This window comes from Alosa pseudoharengus, unplaced genomic scaffold, assembly GCF_046254945.1.
Source record: "Alosa pseudoharengus isolate Yale_2024_CS ecotype anadromous, Long Island Sound unplaced genomic scaffold, YU_APseudo_1.1 YU_APseudo_1.1_scf_21, whole genome shotgun sequence".
Lineage (NCBI taxonomy): Eukaryota > Metazoa > Chordata > Actinopteri > Clupeiformes > Clupeidae > Alosa > Alosa pseudoharengus.
In genome coordinates, this window is record NW_027468674.1 from 10,861,097 (window position 1) to 10,878,976 (window position 17,880).

Here is a 17,880-nt window from a genome sequence, read left to right on the forward strand (position 1 = left end):
GGCCCTACAGTTCTCAAGATATTCACAGAGAACTGTGTCTGCCCTACCCTCCTTTCGGGGGGTCCAGTCCAGCGGGGGGGCTACAGATCAAAACGAAAAATTACGGTTCCATGCTATCCATGTGGGGGTACATGCCCACCAAGTTTTGTGTAACCCAGTCTTTCAGTGTCCCGAGAATCCTTGTTGGTGTACGTCACTAAATGTACACATAAATTATTTTATTGTAAGGCCCTCCATGAACGAAAGTACACAAAACTTGGCATGCATTCGGAGGGTGTCATAATGATCCTACACTTTTAATTTCGTGCAGTTTTGACCTTGTCAGCCAGAGATATTGTGATGAAAACACCTAATTTTTTGCTTTTTAATTTTTAACTAGGTGGCGCTATACATGAAATAAGTGGTAATGGGATGGGTTGACATGCCCCCTTAAGACCAACATACATAAAAATGGTGGACCTCCTAGGCCCTACGGTTCTCGAGATATTCACAGAAAACTGTCTCCGGCCACCTACAGGCCAGTTGGTGTATAGTAACATAAATTAATTTATTGTGTGGCCCCCCATGAACGGAATTCCACAAAATTTGGCGTGCATACAGAGGGTGTCATAATGATCCTACACTTCCAATTTCGTGCAGTTTTGACTATGTTAGGTCATAGATACCTTCAATTACAACACCTCATTTTTACTTTTTTGTGTTTAACTAGGTGGCGCTATACATGAAATGAGTGGTTATGGAATGGGTTGACATGGCCCCTTGAGATCAACATACAAAAAAAAAATGGTCCTCCTAAACCCTACGGTTTTCGAGATATTCACAGAAAACTGTGTCTGCCCTACCCTCCTTTCGGGGGGTCCAGTCCAGCGGGGGGGCTACAGATCAAAACGAAAAACGATGGTTCCATGCTATCCATGTGGGGTTACATGCCCACCAAGTTTCGTGTACCCCGGTCTTTCAGTGTCCCGGGACTCATTGACGGAAATTTGGGCATGCGAAAAAAAAAAAAAAAAAAAAAAAATCTGACTAAACCTATATGACCGCCGCTTCGCTGCGCGGCGGTCATAATAAATAGCATACTATCATACTGTCAGTTAATTGGCTACAGTGCAGTGAAGTTTGGAGAGTAAATAGGGCAACTTGAAGTTTTATGAAAATAATTATTTTTCGTATAAAAAAATACGAACCAGAACATAAAGACCATGAAGCTTCTATTTCTTGCAGCTGTTAAAACACCCGCTAGATAGTTTAAATACCCACCAAAATTCGTTTTTGCAATACAGATTATTTCTGAAAGTTATTTGTCTATAGGCATAGCCTACTGGCTGATTTATCAAACGAGTGCTTTCTCATTCGTCCTCCGCAAACTACAGGTGTTTCGGTAGAGAGACATTGAATAAGCGATGCCAAGCAATTTCTGTAACACTTTTTGTGACATTCAGCTAATATCTCCTCATTTAATGTAAGTTCCTTCGGACAATAGGCCTACGTTCTATACGTGGAGTTGTCCTCCATCTCAGTTGCATCAGTTTTCTAATTTTGAAGGTTCTAAAATATGACGATATGCTTCACTGAATCCTTCTCGTTTTCTTTCATTTGTCCAGCTAACTTTTCCATTGAAACTAGCCATTTATGATGGATTACACAGTCGACATTCTGAAATGTTCTGCACGATTAAGGCCAAATTAAGTTATCACGCAGCCACTGTGTCAGCAGCATGAGTGCTGACGGTGACGGTGCGTTCTGATGTCAGATTATTATGTAGGCTAGCCTACTAGACTGTTCTCACGTTGCAGCGCTTTACTTATATGAAGTAGCATTAATCAATATGAGGGGCAGAGGGGGATAAATTTTGTCCCCCCCGGCGATGAAAATAATTAAGCAGAGGGGAGGATATCAAGACCAGAGGGGGGGAAATCCTACCCATCCCCCCCCTACAAATCGCACCCTGCACACACACACACACACACACACATAACATAAACATGTACTGCGCACATTTCAAGAATTTCTCAGAATTATGAACAGGCAAGATGGAGGTGGGGTTGTATAAAATTAATTTTACATGTGAAATCTATGAACTAATCATGTTTTGGTACTTGTTGTCTAGCAGATACCAGTGAGAATTGAGTGTGGATAATGGAATTTAGTGAGACAGTTAGAATCATATAGGCCTTTCAGTGTGATTTCTTTTTGTGGAAAAAATGTGCTGGACTGGGCGGCGGTCATATTTTGTACCGCTCTGCGGTACATCTACTTATATAGATATTGTACTACTTTTTTGTATCAGTCTTTGAAAACTGAAAAAAAACGTCAATGTTAAAAAAAAAAATTTGAGAATGAGGATTAAATACTGGACATAGATTAAATATTGCCATTTTTACTTCGTCTCCCTCACATTTTCATCTGTTCTTACGAGTAGTAACCAAAACCATACGATTTACTTAATGTTATACAAGAACAGAATAGAATTGAACAGTATTGATTGGGTTCAGACTTGAGTTTGGTATTTTGGGTCCGGCCCTCCTCAACAGTCTTTGTCAGTTTGTTATGTGGCCCCTTGGGGAAAGGAGTTGCCCACCCCTGGCCTAAATGGAAAAGTATCTCAAACGGGCCTGTCCCAAGGAGGAAAAGTATTCATTTGAAACTTAAACACACGTGGAGAAACTGAACAGTCCAATCAGTAGACTATGATAAACTAGCCAATTAAGATAACCTACGTTGTTTAGACCTATAATATTTACAGGCTTCAACCAGTGCTGCTTTTCATTCTGACTTATGTGCACATTTATTTATTTGAGTTTTTCATTATTGTGTTGACATTTCTTTTCCCTGTTTGCTTTGATTGATAACTGAGGTGATTCAAATAAGAGGAAGGTTAAGTTTAAAATAAAAGTGTTTAAATTTAACCTTTTTTCTTCTGGTCCTTATCTGAAATAGATTTTTAAAAATCAATAATTATCGATATCAACTGATAATGAAACACTTATATCGTGATACAGTTTTCAGCCATATCACCTAGCCCTATCGTGAAGTTGGTAATGGATATTCCCACAGGTGTTGTTCGGCTGTAGGCGCAGGCAACAACAGCCGTGGGTGGGAATATCCATTACCAATCCCACGATCACGAGTGCTATATTGTTTAAATAATGAACTTGGAACATTTATGCATATGCATTATGTTTTGGGACTGCAACATTGTTCATTTTTTTTTGGTAATTAATTGGCAGTCCAGGACATTCTTGGTTTAATTTTGAGCTGAACCCTATGCTATACCTATATATAGTATATATACTCTTTTGATCCCGTGAGGGAAATTTTGTCTCTGCATTTATCCCAATCCGTGAATTAGTGAAACACACACAGCACACAGTATACACACAGTGAGGTGAAGCACACACTAATCCCGGCGCAGTGAGCTGCCTGCATTAACAGCAGCGCTCGGGGAGCAGTGAGGGGTTAGGTGCCTTGCTCAAGGGCACTTCAGCCATGCCTACTGGCCGGGGTTCGAACCGGCAACCCTCCGGTTACAGGTCCAAAGTGCTAACCAGTAGGCCACGGCTGCCCTGTCGATGAATTTTGAAAGCAGACAGCTGTTTTACTCCAGAAAGAAAAACTGGTAAAAAATGTATCCTCACCTATTGGAATTTCCAGCCTGGGCCAATGGCTGGAGAAGATCACTGAATTTCTCCCATTGGAGGAAATTGCAAGTGAACGTCATTGCAGACTACAATGTTCCACATCCATGTGGTCCTCAGTGTTGGAATATGTAGAGAACAGGAAGTAACATTCAATACTTGTTTATGAGCTGATGGGGTGGATTCATTTTTCCTATTTTATTTGATGTTCGTTATTTTATGGGTTTTTTTAACAGCTAACGGGCATTGTTAGGCGTGTATTAGTGTGTTGAGTACACATAAGAGAGAGAGATAGCTTTGGTAACATTGTTTGAAAAAAAATTCAAAGCCTTTATTTTTTCACAAATTGAACTGATTTATTTATTGGGGATACAGCATGTGGAGTGTTATTGTTATATTGTAAGGCAGCTACAAAAGAAAAATGCTCTGCCAAAAAAGAACCCACATTTTTCAATCTGTATTGTTTTTACTAGAATCATATAGCCAAAGAAACACATACCCTAATGAGCTATATAGGAACATAATACAACAAAAAGTTAAGCGACACTTTAGTTACATTTTGCACTACATAGTAAATGGCATAAAGCTCAAAATGATATGTTATATAAAGATATCTGGTCATGTACTAACACCACAATTCTACATTTCAAGGTAATTGCTAGCTAAGTTGGTTTCCACTAAACAACTGAATTAGTTGTAATGGTCTGCCAATAAACTGGACTGAGGTGTTTACAACAAACCAAGCTCCTTACAGAGATTAGGCTCCTTTTGTTTAAGATGAGACAGAAATATCTCACAAGCCTTTTCACTCTTTTTTATCAGCATATCAACCAGACAGGTCACCTGGTCATGCGACACATCCTTACTCAGGATCTCACTCCTCTCCCTGTCTGAAATGAAGGGTTGCAGAGGTGAGTCAGAGGTGGGTCTCTGAAGAAGATCCAGCAGATCTTTTAGCAAGGTACCTGGAATCCTGTTTATGAGATCGTGTCGAGCCTTAAGCACTTGTTCTGTGGGGAGATAATTATGACTTTAATTATGAGTTTAAAGTCCTGCCACTGTCACAAACCCACAGGAGCCACAATACTGAGCTGTATATTTTCATGGTTATAACTGTACAGTGAAATTTCAGGTCTTATTTATCACAGATCTGATTTGTCTCTCAGGTGTTGGCTCTCGCCCCACTCCATACCTCTGTATTTATTTGAAGATGCTGCAGATGTCTGACTCGCAGCACCTGTGTATAAGAAATTTAACAGTAATCCAATTTTTATTGCAGTTGATATTTACAAACAAGCTTTTGACAGAAGGGTACTTACCTGCGTCCCTGATTTTATGCACGTCTCTTTGGGTGGTGGCCATCTGGTCCTGTAAAGAGTTCACATTCTGGGCAGTGCTGTCCACCACGTCATGCACAGCTTTTACTCCATCCCTGGTTTCCTCCAGCACTGTGTAGGATGAATTGACTTGAATATGAAATGTCACAACAGTGAAATATGTTACAGTGTTCTTTTTTAACCAACCCAGATATTTCCAGCTAACCCCATATAGTAAAAATGTGATTATTCTCAGATAGTATATTATCACCTAATATCTATATATCATTTCTTAGAGAGTGTGGAAATGCTCCAACATGCTCGTGGCAGTTACAGCTGCTACCTAGCATACTTTCATGAAAAATAGTGTCACAGAAACATATCCAAAACACCCCCCAGACCTTACATTTTCTGTGTCCTGTTTGTATCTGCACTGAGCCCCACATGCAAAAGTGATGAGAAGTTTCAAAAACTGTCAACACACCAACCACCCAGACCCACACATACACTTTTGCTCTTTGTTTTTTCTCTTTTTTTTTTTTGGGGGGGGGGGGGCATTTTTGTGGGCATACTATAAGATTACAGGGGTCCAGTTCATGATTGTTATTCAATATCTAATTGATTTGAGTAAAAACAGCTGGCAAATCATTAAATGAAACTGTAAGCCACAAGAAGCCTCTGTATGTGAAGAGACCTTACATTTCTTCCATTCCTGCAGATCAATCTTCATGTCTTCATAATTCTCCTTGCGAATCCTTTTGCCATCAAACATTTCTTCTACAGTGTTCCGGTCTTCACTTTGCAGGCAGTTACCAAGTTGATGTGCTGCCTCTGTGAGGTGCTTGTTCACCTCATCGAAATCCCCCTGCAACTTTTGTTCATTGAATATCTTTTTTAACTGATGGGTTTCACTTTCATCATACTTTTTCATTAGCGCCTCTGCTTCATCCAGTACTATGTTGAATAAATCATAGGCCTTCTTCACAACCTTTTCGTCCACACCCTGGTTGGCCAACGTCTTCAGCGATATCGCCACAGCATTTACACGTTCTGCCAGACGTTCACAGCTTTTCTTGTTGTTCTTCACCTGCATTAACTGGTTACAAATGGCCAGTCCTTTCTCAACAATGTCTAAAATGGTTGTTGATACTGTTACAACAGTGGTTTCCATAGCTGCAAGTCATTAGAGAGTGAAAGAGAGAGACAAATGGAGAGAAGAGATGGATATGCTTATTTAGATAAGCTATATATGCATACATATAATACTATTTACAGATATAGGCTATATTTAACATGTATTTTCTATTTGGCCTGTTATGAAATCATGTATTGAACAATTTAAGCACATCTCAGCTTTAAGATACTCAAATAGCTGTGCATGCTTAGCATTGTTCATGCTTAGCATCGTCTAACATTGTTTAAAAGCTGAGAAAAAGCTCTTTCACGTGATGTGATGTGATGACTTTGTAGTTCAACAGAGAAGAATGGGTGAATTTGGACGCACTTTCTTTCTTGCTGTGCACTGCTGTGTCACTTTCTCCACTACGTAAAAGACTACATTAATTTGCACTGTGAATGCTTAGATTATTTTGACAGGCCATAGGCTAAATAAAAATTGCTATTAGTCGGACGCAAAGCAGAATATTGAAAGAAGGGTGGCACCAAGGTTGCACCAAGGTTTTTGAAAACCTCCGATTTTCAAAGGGGCATCACGGCCAACGCAAGGAGCAACGGCCATGGCCATCGTGGCCGTTGTGAAATTCCAACCCTGGTGACAGCTCTACCAAGGCAGTAGAGGGAGCTTATCCACAAAAAGCAAAGAATTGTTATTGCTTATGCTTATTGTTTGATTTCTGTTGGGTCTGACTGGTTGTACTGGTTCTGCTGACTGATTCTGCTGAGGTTCAAACACAGTCACTTCCTGTTCATGACCTCCCACAGCAGCGCCAGAACGATTTTAAGGCTATTTCGCATAGGCTACGCAATGGTGCTATTTCACACGCATTATAGCGACCCCCACTGTTAATAGATGATTGGCGTAGCTTACAGTGGACTAGGGCTGTCAAAATTGCTCAAAAATGACGTTCGAGTTTTCCCTATATTGGAATATCTAGGCGCATCATGTCATCTGTTTTTAACTTTTTGGAAACTTTTGAATGAACTGAAAGGAGATAAATATTTTTTGTTAGTTTTGGAAGTTTATTTTTACGTACTGTAGCTTACAATGGCCAGTTCCGACAAAGCCAAAATTACTCCTTTTGAAACAATGAGTGAGCAGGCCGCGCGTTTGTATGGTTATATTGCTTGACAGGGGGGATCCCAAGCAGCTTTCAGCCATAAGGCTACTTTGAGAACATTTCCTAATTCACCCAACACTGATATTCAAAATGTTGAAAACTATCTCGGCATAGCCTAAGCAGTTTAATTAAATGCAATGTTAGTTGTAAACAAACGGGCTACTTTGCTTGGCCTCACAGATGCGCTCGTGCCTTAGATGGCAAGAAAAATCTTCACTACAGGAGCTTTCAATCGCGAGGAAGCAATATTGCATTGTAGGCATAACTAACATGCAAGAACGCCACCAACAACAACCAAAACTAGGCTACTCATTGTCAACATGTAAATTAAATGTAACGTTATTGTGAATCAAATTAAAATGTTCTCCTCTTTGCAAACGTAGGCATAGGCATAGTGACAGATTAATTTAATAATATTACAAAGATACTGCATCAATCCCTATGTTTCATTAGGCTACTAGGCTATTTGTTTTGCCTTACTCTTGATTCATTTAGGCTAGGCCTTTTTATTCAGTTATTCATCATCTTCCGTCCTTGTGTAGCGCACACATTCTCAGACCTGTCACCTGTCACTCATCATCGTAAGGGAGGTGTTTTGAATCATTCCAGCGTTACAATCATTAGCTAATCAAGGTGGTCACTTCAGTCAAGCTTGTGCATGAGTAATGACGTCATCCAACGAAGACTCACTCTTAGTTTAGGAGTTGTCATTTTTCCTTACTAAGAGTAGGTCTGAAAGGCTCTGTGAATAACTTAATAAGAGAAACTCCTAGCTAAAATATTTTATTGCTATTTACAGTAGGAGTACTCCTAGTGGTAAGATAAAATGCTTTGTGAATATGGCCCCTGGTGTCTAACCCAATGCATAGCCCATTTACATAAAATAATGGTTGAATATTATTGATGATCATTGTTATTTAAGAACATGCAGTGCGGGTAGGGCACCAAACACATCTTGCTCGTAAAAAATCATCATAGGCCTACCGCATATTGTGGCGGGTCTGTTATATAGCCTACTTACTGTAAGCTGCTAGCCTGGCTAACGTTAGACCTCAGCAGCGTGAATAAAATCGCGCGCGTAAGGCAGCATGGGAAAACCCAGGCTAGTAGGCTGCGCAAACCAGGCCTTTAGCCTATTTTGGGCAAGCCTGCATTCGAGGCAGGCCTTCTGTTGAAGAAATTTAAATATAAAGCCTGCGCTAACAGTAATCCTCCTACCCCCGCTACCACAGCTGTGGATAGTGTGGCATGCTCACGCGTTATGTCTCCTTCTTGCAAACTTGACTAGGCCTATAGCGCAACCATTTACGTCTTCATAAAATAACAACTTGCCAGATATGCCTTCATATCTTTGGGCTTCATTCAGCATTTTGTTCTTCCACTGGAAATTACTCTTCTACATTGGCAGCCTGCTGCATCCTTTCTGTTTTTATTGTTTAGAAAATGTTTGACGTCTTGAGTTAATGCATTAAACATTGTTTGCTGGTAACCCGCCACAAATAGCCTACAGATTCTTGCGTGCGTACATTCTCTATTCTCTCCAAAATGTGCCCGTTCTATAGGCTGGCCAAGTGCGTAATTCTGCGGCATAAAGCAGATGTATTTGTTTATTGTACAGAAATATAAAAATAGGGTAAGGCTATTTGCACCCCTGGTACAATTAGCAGTGTATGCTATTCGTACCCTGGTGCAATTAGAAGGGAATTCTATTCGTACCCCGGTGCACACAGCAATGTGTCCTATTAGTACCCCGTCTGGTACAAATATCAATGTATGCTATTCGTACCCCGGTGCACACAGCAATGTGTCCTATTAGTACCCCGTTTGGTACAAATATCAGTGTATGCTATTCGTACCCCGGTGCACACAGCAATGTGTTCTAGTAATACCCCGTCTGGTACAAATATCAGTGTATGCTATTTGCACCCCTGTGATTTATTCTGGCATATTGATCACACAATGTAATAATAATAAAAATGTGGGTGTGAATAGCTCAGCTGTGTAATAGACACTCTGAATAAGGCATGCTGTTTGCATTAATGTATAGTTAGAAGTGGATGCTATTTGTACCCTGGTGTACATAGTACTGTATGCTATTTACACCCTGGTGCATGAACTAGCTAATTATTGCAATCAAAACTTCCGTTTGAGAACCGATTTCTTGTTCAAATTGAGTGCCTTCTCTCCAGAGATGTTGGTACACATGCACACTCACTCTGCCAAAACGCATCACACAGGAATCAAACCCCGGTCTCCCGCATGTTATCCCATGTCTGAGACCACTGCACTATCCTCTTCCACAAGGAAATGGTGTTTGCAGGTAAAATTATAGTTTACAGGCCTGAATGTCATATTCACAAAATTTCTGTTAACTAACAAACTGACGGTTGTATGTGTTCACTGAACCAAGAGTATGAAAATAAAACACAACTTATCTAAAATTTATCTTATTTAAAAATGTATCTTATCACAACTAATCTAAAACTTAATCTGAACAGATATTAGTGCCGAAACCTTTCAGAATTCTTCACTTTCTGCTGACGAAAAAACGAATGTCCGCCATGTTTTTTGTGCACGCGATCAACGTCTTTTTGTTGTTATGTCACAGGTGTGAAAAGCTCAGCTGTGTGGCCAAGGCTATTTGTACCAGGGGTGTAAACACTCCGATAAAAATAACCTGTCAGGGCTCCAGACTAACTTTTTGCACTGGTGCGCCTAACTTTTTTTCTTAGGTGCACCAGCACATAAGTTAGGTGCACCCAAATTTTCAACCACATCGCATTTAACACCGCAGCAGGTTCACTTTTTTCCTTAATTACTGTCCTATATAGGTTGTCCTATGACTTATGATTTACAATTCTACAAGAAAAGTAACTTAATGAAGTGTTGGTGCTTTAAGTGCTTCACTGAGCTGAAATTTACATTACATTACATTAAATTTAAACTTAAAACATCTCAAGATGAATTAAATAAAAATAACAGTGAGTAAATTAACAGTGCACGTCTTTTAAGGGCTTCAAACTGCACATCTCATGGCTCAATGTCTTACATACTATCCTTCATGGTCTTTAGGCCTTGGCTAAACCAGCTCGCCATGCTAGCATCTTCCATAGAAATGTATTTGAGCACAATAAGAAAAAGAGATGTTCCAAGCAGTGGCGGAGCTAGGGGGTGGCTTAGGGGGCTTAAGCACCGAATCTTTTTTCAAAAGCCCCGAATCTTTTTTTAGTGTTTTAAATTCCCGACAACTCTTATTTCCAATATAACTTCCTCTCGGTTTCTCTATAAATGTCACAAAATGCTCTATTACTGAAGAAATATATCCCTTATTTTCAAAGCCCAATATTGAAAAATAATTTGACTTGCTACACGATCTATGCCAGGTCTCTGGGCTATCCGCTATGGTGATTTCAATGGTTAGATTGATTTGTTTAGATCCAGTGAAAATGCTGCCTTGACAACGCTACGTCATGGCTTCGGTGTTCCAAAAAGCCTCTGTCAGAAGTCTGTCACTTTTACAGTCTGTGATAAAACACTTTGTGTACATGTTGTTGAAACGTTATGGATATTAGAACATTTTTCAAAAGACCACCCAGCTCCGTTCAAGCAACAGCATCGCCCAGTGAACTGACGGATGGTGTTGTTTCAGGTTGGTGATTTCACGTTAAGAGCTTTCAGTCAGTTAGGCAGGCTAACGTTAGGCTACTTGGCTAGCTCCCTAAATGCTTAACGTTAACGTTAAATGTCCTCGTTCGTCGGCGGAAAATTCAGTACTCTCATAGGTTAGCTAAGCCTAAGAAATTCCAGCTCCCAAAACAAAGTGATCCTCGTCTTGTAATAAATTAGGCTACACTGTTTTGAAATGTCAGAAAAACCCATTAACAGTTATCTGCCCATGTCAACTTTTCAGTGTCATATGTTGCACAAAATTCTTTAAAGAATGTTAAAGAAGAAACTGTTAGCCTACCTTAAAACCTTGTTGATATCCTATCCACCACCACAGATCTTATAATCCAAGAGTCCACATAAATATAAAAGTCATGTTATGTTGTTTTGGCTGCCCAACTAATTATTAACTAAAAAAAAAAAACATTACAATGATATATTGAGAGGAAAGGGCCCTTTCCATAAGTGTGTTAATCAAGCACCATGCAGTCTGCATTCATAATCTAGGTGCTTGATTTTATGCACCTGTGTAAAGGGACCTGATGAAACCTATGAATAATCTTGCTAAATTACAAAATTAATATAATTTAGAAACGCCTATGTCAAGATAATAATGCATTCCTTCTAAAATACCCTTGTATCATGATGACTGGCCATACTGTAATTATATCATAATATTATGTATATTATAGTATAAGATATTCTATATATTTGTCACACAGATGAGATCAGGGAAGAGGAAGAAGGAGAATAGCAATAATAAACAATAATGTCATATCAAACAATAGCCTAATGAAAATAAACAAATACTATAATATACAAACCATAAGAAACGCTTAATTAACTAAGTACATGCTAAACAGATATGAACAGATATTGCCTCTTGAAAGACCTAAAACTATAATTTTACACAGTGTGCCAGTCAGAGACCTTGATTCTGTTGAATGTTAGTTTCACATTTTTTAAGTCTCAATGTGTCCATTAGTTTACACAAAATTCACTAGAAGTCTTTATTTAAGGGGTTATTTAAAAAGAAATTAAATGGGCTAAGCCCCGAATGTTTACAATGTCTGGCTCCGCCCCTGGTTCCAAGTAGCCTGGGGGATTTTTATGTGATTTTGCAATGATGATTGCAATAATCATTTGACAGGCCCACAATGCAATTTACTTTTTAATTTTAGTATTTTTACATTTTCAATAAGAACATCACTATGGATAATGCAGTAACGAAATGGTAGGCCTATTTATAGGCTATTGCAATGACTTGCATGCTCGATCTAAATGTGTCCATTCAATTCACCGTACACAATGACCACAGTTATACATGCAGGGAATATTCGGGCTTTAAATGTAGCAGCGATAGGCCTATTCGGTTTGCGCCAAATACCGGATTAAACTGATTGATGCCATCAGAATGAATTAACATAACTCGCACGCAAAACGAATTGCTGTTGAAAACCGGGTTACTCCCTGCATGTAACTGCGGTCAATGACACACTCCTTTTCGGCGATATCTGTAAGGCCTATTCTGTCGTTCGAGGCCTTGTATGCATTGTTCGCAATTTTAAGACGTCTTTTCATCTGCAATGACTCCTATAAATTTGGCGCAAGTGGCATTCCTGTACGTCGGGTTTACGTTCAAACTATTTTTCTGGTGAATAATTATTTCGGACTGAACTTGGTGAAGGGAAGTTTCACTAGGCCTATCTTAGGCAACGATAAACTTCATCATCATCTCGGGCTCGTCTGATCGGTTTGCTGCTGCCAGCCGCCGAAAGGCAGTGGGGAGAGGGGACATTTATTTCGGCCTATGTGACCACACTGTAATGCAACTACATCCACTCTGTTTATCTGACGGGTCTCTGACCTCTCTCTCTCTCTCTGCAGCACACACATTTTCAAATTTACACACAGGCACTGGGCCACGGCCAATCAGAGGGGAGGTCCCGCCCTTCACTATCTGTGATTTGTTTAAACCACGATATTGGCCAAATATGTGTCTGTTATTGAATTAAAGGTAGAGTTTCAACAAGCCTATCTCATCTAAAAATGGCGTCTCTTCCGTTTTGCTACGTTAAGACGTATCGCCACTTCCGGTCATGCCAAAAAACGTTCACGGTGAATGGCAATTGCACAGATGATTTGTACAAGGCGGTATTATGTACCTCTGTGTACCAACAGCAGATAAAAACAACCATATTTGAGCTTTCATAATTTTCCCCGCAATGTGGACCGTCGAAGAAAATGGATTCAAGCCATCAGGAGAGAGGAAGGCCCACTGTTTAACGTCTCTAATAGCACAGTCGTTTCTAGTATGCATTTCCATAGCAGTGACCTGTACAACACCTAGTGGTTTTAACAAACCAGAGTTAAACAAGACGCGGTACCTTTTGTTTTTTCATGGGTCTCTGACACAACCCAAGCCAGGAAGTCTGTTTTTGAGAGGACAACTAAGAGACTGGGGTTTGATGTTCATGTAGTCCAACAACCTTGTGGAAACAAAGATGTTGATGTTGCTAGCTAGCTAAGCTAGCTAGCTTAGCTACGGACCACGACTACGACGCACGACCATCCCCTGGTAAGATTTGATCTGAGTAGATGAACTGGCAAGGAGATAAATAGCCAGGTGTACATTTGCATATACATTATGTTTATTTGGAGGATTTTACTGGCTCTGTGCACTAGATAATGAGTACTTAAATTGTACCAAACACGTAAGAAATAACATTAAAATGTGCAAGTGTTAAAGGAATACGCCACCCCTAGGTGAAATTGGGTCTCTCCACGCAGTCCCTAGAGTTGGATGAGTGAGCCAAAGCGTTTTATAGCCGACCCAGCCATTGTCCTAATCTAGAAATGGCCCGGTTAGCTTTAGTTTAGCGTAGTCGCTGTAATCCGGCACTGCCAGCTAGCATGTCGTTCCAAAAGTGAATCAAATAACTCAAGATTTTTTATAATTATTTCTCGTAACCTGTACATTCACATCGAGTACAAATATCAATGCAAATTAACACGAAGGGATTTACTAGACCAATTTAGATTTGGAACTATTTTCGGGCATAGCACCGGCAAAGCACCGCTGCCAGGCGCAAAGACATCACGTGCACGAAAAACAGGGTAGGTAGCGTTTGTTTGTCAATTATTGATGCATACTCTAGACAACGTTTTTGTTCACAAACCATAGCCATTTGTGTTGAATCTTTTAAATATTATTTGGCCAACGCACCCCCTTCAAAAAGACTTGTAAATTGCTTGCTATTTCGGCGTACTTGTTCCTTTTGCCCCTGACGATTCAATGTACACCTCGTTTGTGCGGCTCCTCGTTTTTTCTAAGAGATTGGTAGCACAGTGATCTCACAATGACACTACTATCTAGGCCTACTACGTTGGAGACTATACAAAAACATGCACGTAATAATTTCAAAATAAAATACTGGATCATTTCTTTACACAGCTTTATTGAAGTGCATTTACAAGCTGTTTGGATCTGACGTTAGCCACCTAGCTAGCTGACATCAACATTACCTTCACAAAACATAAACTGTTCATGGAACAATCTATATCTACAATCCAATTCTGATGGTTTAGTAGAAGTAGGCTACAGGATAATTTTGTTACACTGCTTTATTGAAGTGCATTTACAAGCTGTTATGTCTTATCTAGTATTACCCATCTAGTTATCTGGTATTAGCCATCTAGCTAGCTGACTGACTACCTTCATATTTATATATAAATTGTTCATGGAACAATTTATATCCCCGATCCAGTTTGGATCGCTTTGTTTTCGTGTGATGTTCCACAATATCTGCCACCTGTGACAGATTAATATTTGGCAGATGCCGCAAATTCCTTGTAAACTTGTAGATAGCTCTGATAACGTTAGTTTCTCCATAAGACATCGTTAACCGGAAGTGAGTTTACGGCTTATCGATATTCAAAATGGCGGCGTGAAATAGGCTGTCACTCCCCGATGTGAGTCGCGCATGCGTCACTTTGCTACTTTGCAACTACCAGTGCTGTTAGCCACAGAATAATGACATTAGCCTACACAGCAGTAATGTATTATTTAGCGTAAGATATCACATTTTCACGGCATGATCTCTAATGTCAGTTCTAGATTAGAGGCTGAAGTAGTCTGCTAGCGAGAGACTTTCTATAATATCAATAAAAATTGACCTATAATGAAGTTTGTTCACTGCTGGCAAGTAAGTAGCCTAAGCAATCAAGCACAACAAAGGCTGTCACTTGAATGGCGTTTGCTAACGTTAGCAATCAAACAATCTTAGATAGCTAAAACGTTTTTTAAACAGAAAAGTTAATTATTTTATGGATTTCAGTTGGCGTTATGCCGTAAAACCTATCAATCTGAGCATGCGTGACTCACATCGGGTAGCGACTCACATCGGGGAGTGACATAGCCACTCTCGAATAGCTGGTCGCAACGGTGCAACGTTTTTTTTTAGTCGCACTTTTGAAAAATTAGGTCGCATAGGCGACCAAATTGGTCGCACTCTGGAGCCCTGCCTGTCAAGCAGTCAATTGACTAGATTGCAGTCAAGAAGTAGGGCAAATTAATTTACGAAACCAAAACGAGGGTCATAGTTGTCTAAGCCTCTATTGCGTAGCCTGTTAAAACCGTCGCTAGAGAGTATTAAATCGCCAACAATATTGTTTTCTGCAGAAGCCTACCCTAGGCTGCAGATTAATTCTGAACAGTTATTTCTCTACTGGCTCAATTATCAAAAAGGTGCTTACTCTTCGTCCTCAGCAAATGAAGCAGGTACGTATAGAGACGTTACAATAAATTAGCGTTTGCGATTGACAATGTTGTGATAAGTAGGCTATAACACTAACTTTGCAAAGTTAACTTGAATGCATCAATTTTGAACAAAGTTGTGTAGGCTACACCGCGCCAGTTGTAGTCTGCATGAACAGTTCTTGCACAAGACACTGTTTTGATTTGCGTAGTTGCGTTACCCCCCAACACTGACAATAACGTAGACAGCAAATTAAGATATTTTTTCGTTTTGTGGAGCGGCATCGGTAAGCTATCAAAAGCAGAATACGATTTTCGTTACCACTGTGCAGGCAGGCCTTAAGCCATACCCTAGTAGCCTAAATCGAGGTAATGTTTAATTATGCATGATTTATTTTGTTATTGAATTCGTAGGCTGGGATTCCTCTCGGCAACAATTATGTTTAAAGGTGCCCTGCCACACAAAACCGTTTTTACTTGTATTTTTTTGAACATGTTAGGTCCATATGTGTCTGTGCTATGTCGTGAATGTGAAAATAAACAGCTACCTCCTCTGTCAGCTCTAGCCACTGAAAAGAAATAAGCAGAGAAATTAGGCCAATTGCAAAAGCTCTTCAGATTGACGTGGAATTGATGAGCTCATTACTATTCATGAGCTCGCCCAGTTGGGGCCATGCCCACAAAATTCGTTTAGCTCTGTGACAGTTTTAGTAGGCCTATGCAAGGATGGCTGAATGTCAACGGCCTTGTGCACTATGCACGAATAGAACTTCAACAATGCATTTTGTGGCCAGACTTGAGGATCAAATGGCTTCAGTTTATTTTTTGGAACAATGCTACAGGCTTTGCAAAAAGGTTGCTGTTGAAGCCTGGAGCAGTAGGCTACCATCACAGCAGTCTACGACCAGTGCCCGTAAGTAAAACGTTATTGTCAACTCAAGGAAGTGCTATGTTATAGCCTACAGGTTTAATGAATTCGCTAGCCTAGCAGGTTTTATTTATGCACATTTGGACAATGCTAGCACTCGCTAGCCAAGCTAAGTTCATGCCATGAAGCTAAAATTAGTTAATAACGGCTGTCGTGTTATGGACGAAACCTACTAGCTGTTAGCCAATCAGAGTCAAGCAGTTGAATATTAATGAGAACTGGTGCAAATCGAGCTGAGTCTTCATGCAGGCTTTCAATACCATGCTAGAATGGCTTGAAAGAAGGTAACCAAGGCATGTTTTCCACAAAAAAAAGTAATGAAATACGTGTGGCAGGGCATCTTTAAAGGTAAGGTAAGGGGGCGGCAGGCAGGCTACTGACAGAGCGATGTACAGTGGCAGAGCGACGCACAGTGGCTGAAAGTGGTACTTAAGTTTCACGCAGCTTCACGCCGCGTAATGCGCAACTGAAGTGGCCATTTCAAAGTAATGCCCACTGTAGGCCTACACCATTTTACATTACTAAATCAGAAACTGTAAGTAGGCTATGTTGGCACTGCAAAATCAGGAAGAATGCAGGAAAACTTTTTCACTCTATTCTGCATTCTGCATTCATAGACAGTACATAAAGACAACAGGTCTGCTAAAAGCAAGTAGAGTTAAGTGAAGTGGCAAATAGCCAGCCTTACCTTATGGCTTGAGGTGTCTGTGCTGTCTTTTGAGGTCAGATGAAAGTTTGAATTTTGTTTCAGACTTATCTTGCCTCTGGCTGTCGATGTGGCTTTCGTCTTTTTGTTCACAAAGAACCACTCCCAGGTTTCTTCCTGCGGGAACTTTATATTAGTCCTCCCCCTCAGTGTCAAAGCAGATAAGACATGAAACCTATAATTCCAGCCAGTGGCGATTCTAGACATTTTTAACAAGGGTGGCACTAGTGAGGCACTGATTAATTCAAGGGTGGCATGAGGCAAAACATCCAGATAAACAGGCTCGAGATGTGAAATTAGCACAAATAGCCTACATTAGGGAAACCAGGCACCAAACGCCATACTCATAAATTGAAGGACAGAAAACACAAATACCTTACTCTTAAATAAAATTTCAAATATATTTGAATAAAATGCAAATACAAATAACCAAACATATTAAAGTTAATTATCTGTCACTGGGCTATGCTGTGCTAAAACAGATTCCATCATGGGGATATTAAAATATATTCCATTCTATTCTATTCTATTAAATGAAACAAATATACTCATCCAAGACATTTTCCCACACAA

At 39.9% G+C, this 17,880-nt stretch overlaps 1 protein-coding gene across 1 annotated transcript; it reads right to left on the minus strand.

Moving 5' to 3' along the window:
* Positions 1-3,978: 3,978 nt before the first annotated feature.
* On the minus strand, positions 3,979-17,612 carry LOC143137584 (uncharacterized). The gene is made up of 5 exons (XM_076297834.1): positions 17,290-17,612; positions 5,654-6,127; positions 4,958-5,086; positions 4,831-4,875; positions 3,979-4,648 (listed from the first exon to the last, which is right to left on the minus strand). The coding sequence occupies exons 2-5, from the start codon at positions 6,123-6,125 to the stop codon at positions 4,368-4,370; spliced, it is 927 nt and encodes a 308-aa protein (XP_076153949.1). The 5' UTR covers positions 6,126-6,127; positions 17,290-17,612; the 3' UTR covers positions 3,979-4,367.
* Between the last annotated feature and the right edge of the window lie 268 nt (positions 17,613-17,880).

Excerpts from the sequence above, each read along its gene's own strand:
- LOC143137584 (XM_076297834.1), bottom strand. The coding sequence starts at position 6,125 with ATGGAAACCACTGTTGTAACAGTATCAACAACCATTTTAGACATTGTT. Across the intron at positions 4,876-4,957 it reads GCATAAAATCAGGGACGCAG|GTGCTGCGAGTCAGACATCT; the intron begins GTAAGTACCCTT and ends TCTTATACACAG. Across the intron at positions 4,649-4,830 it reads ATCTTCAAATAAATACAGAG|AACAAGTGCTTAAGGCTCGA; the intron begins GTATGGAGTGGG and ends ATCTCCCCACAG.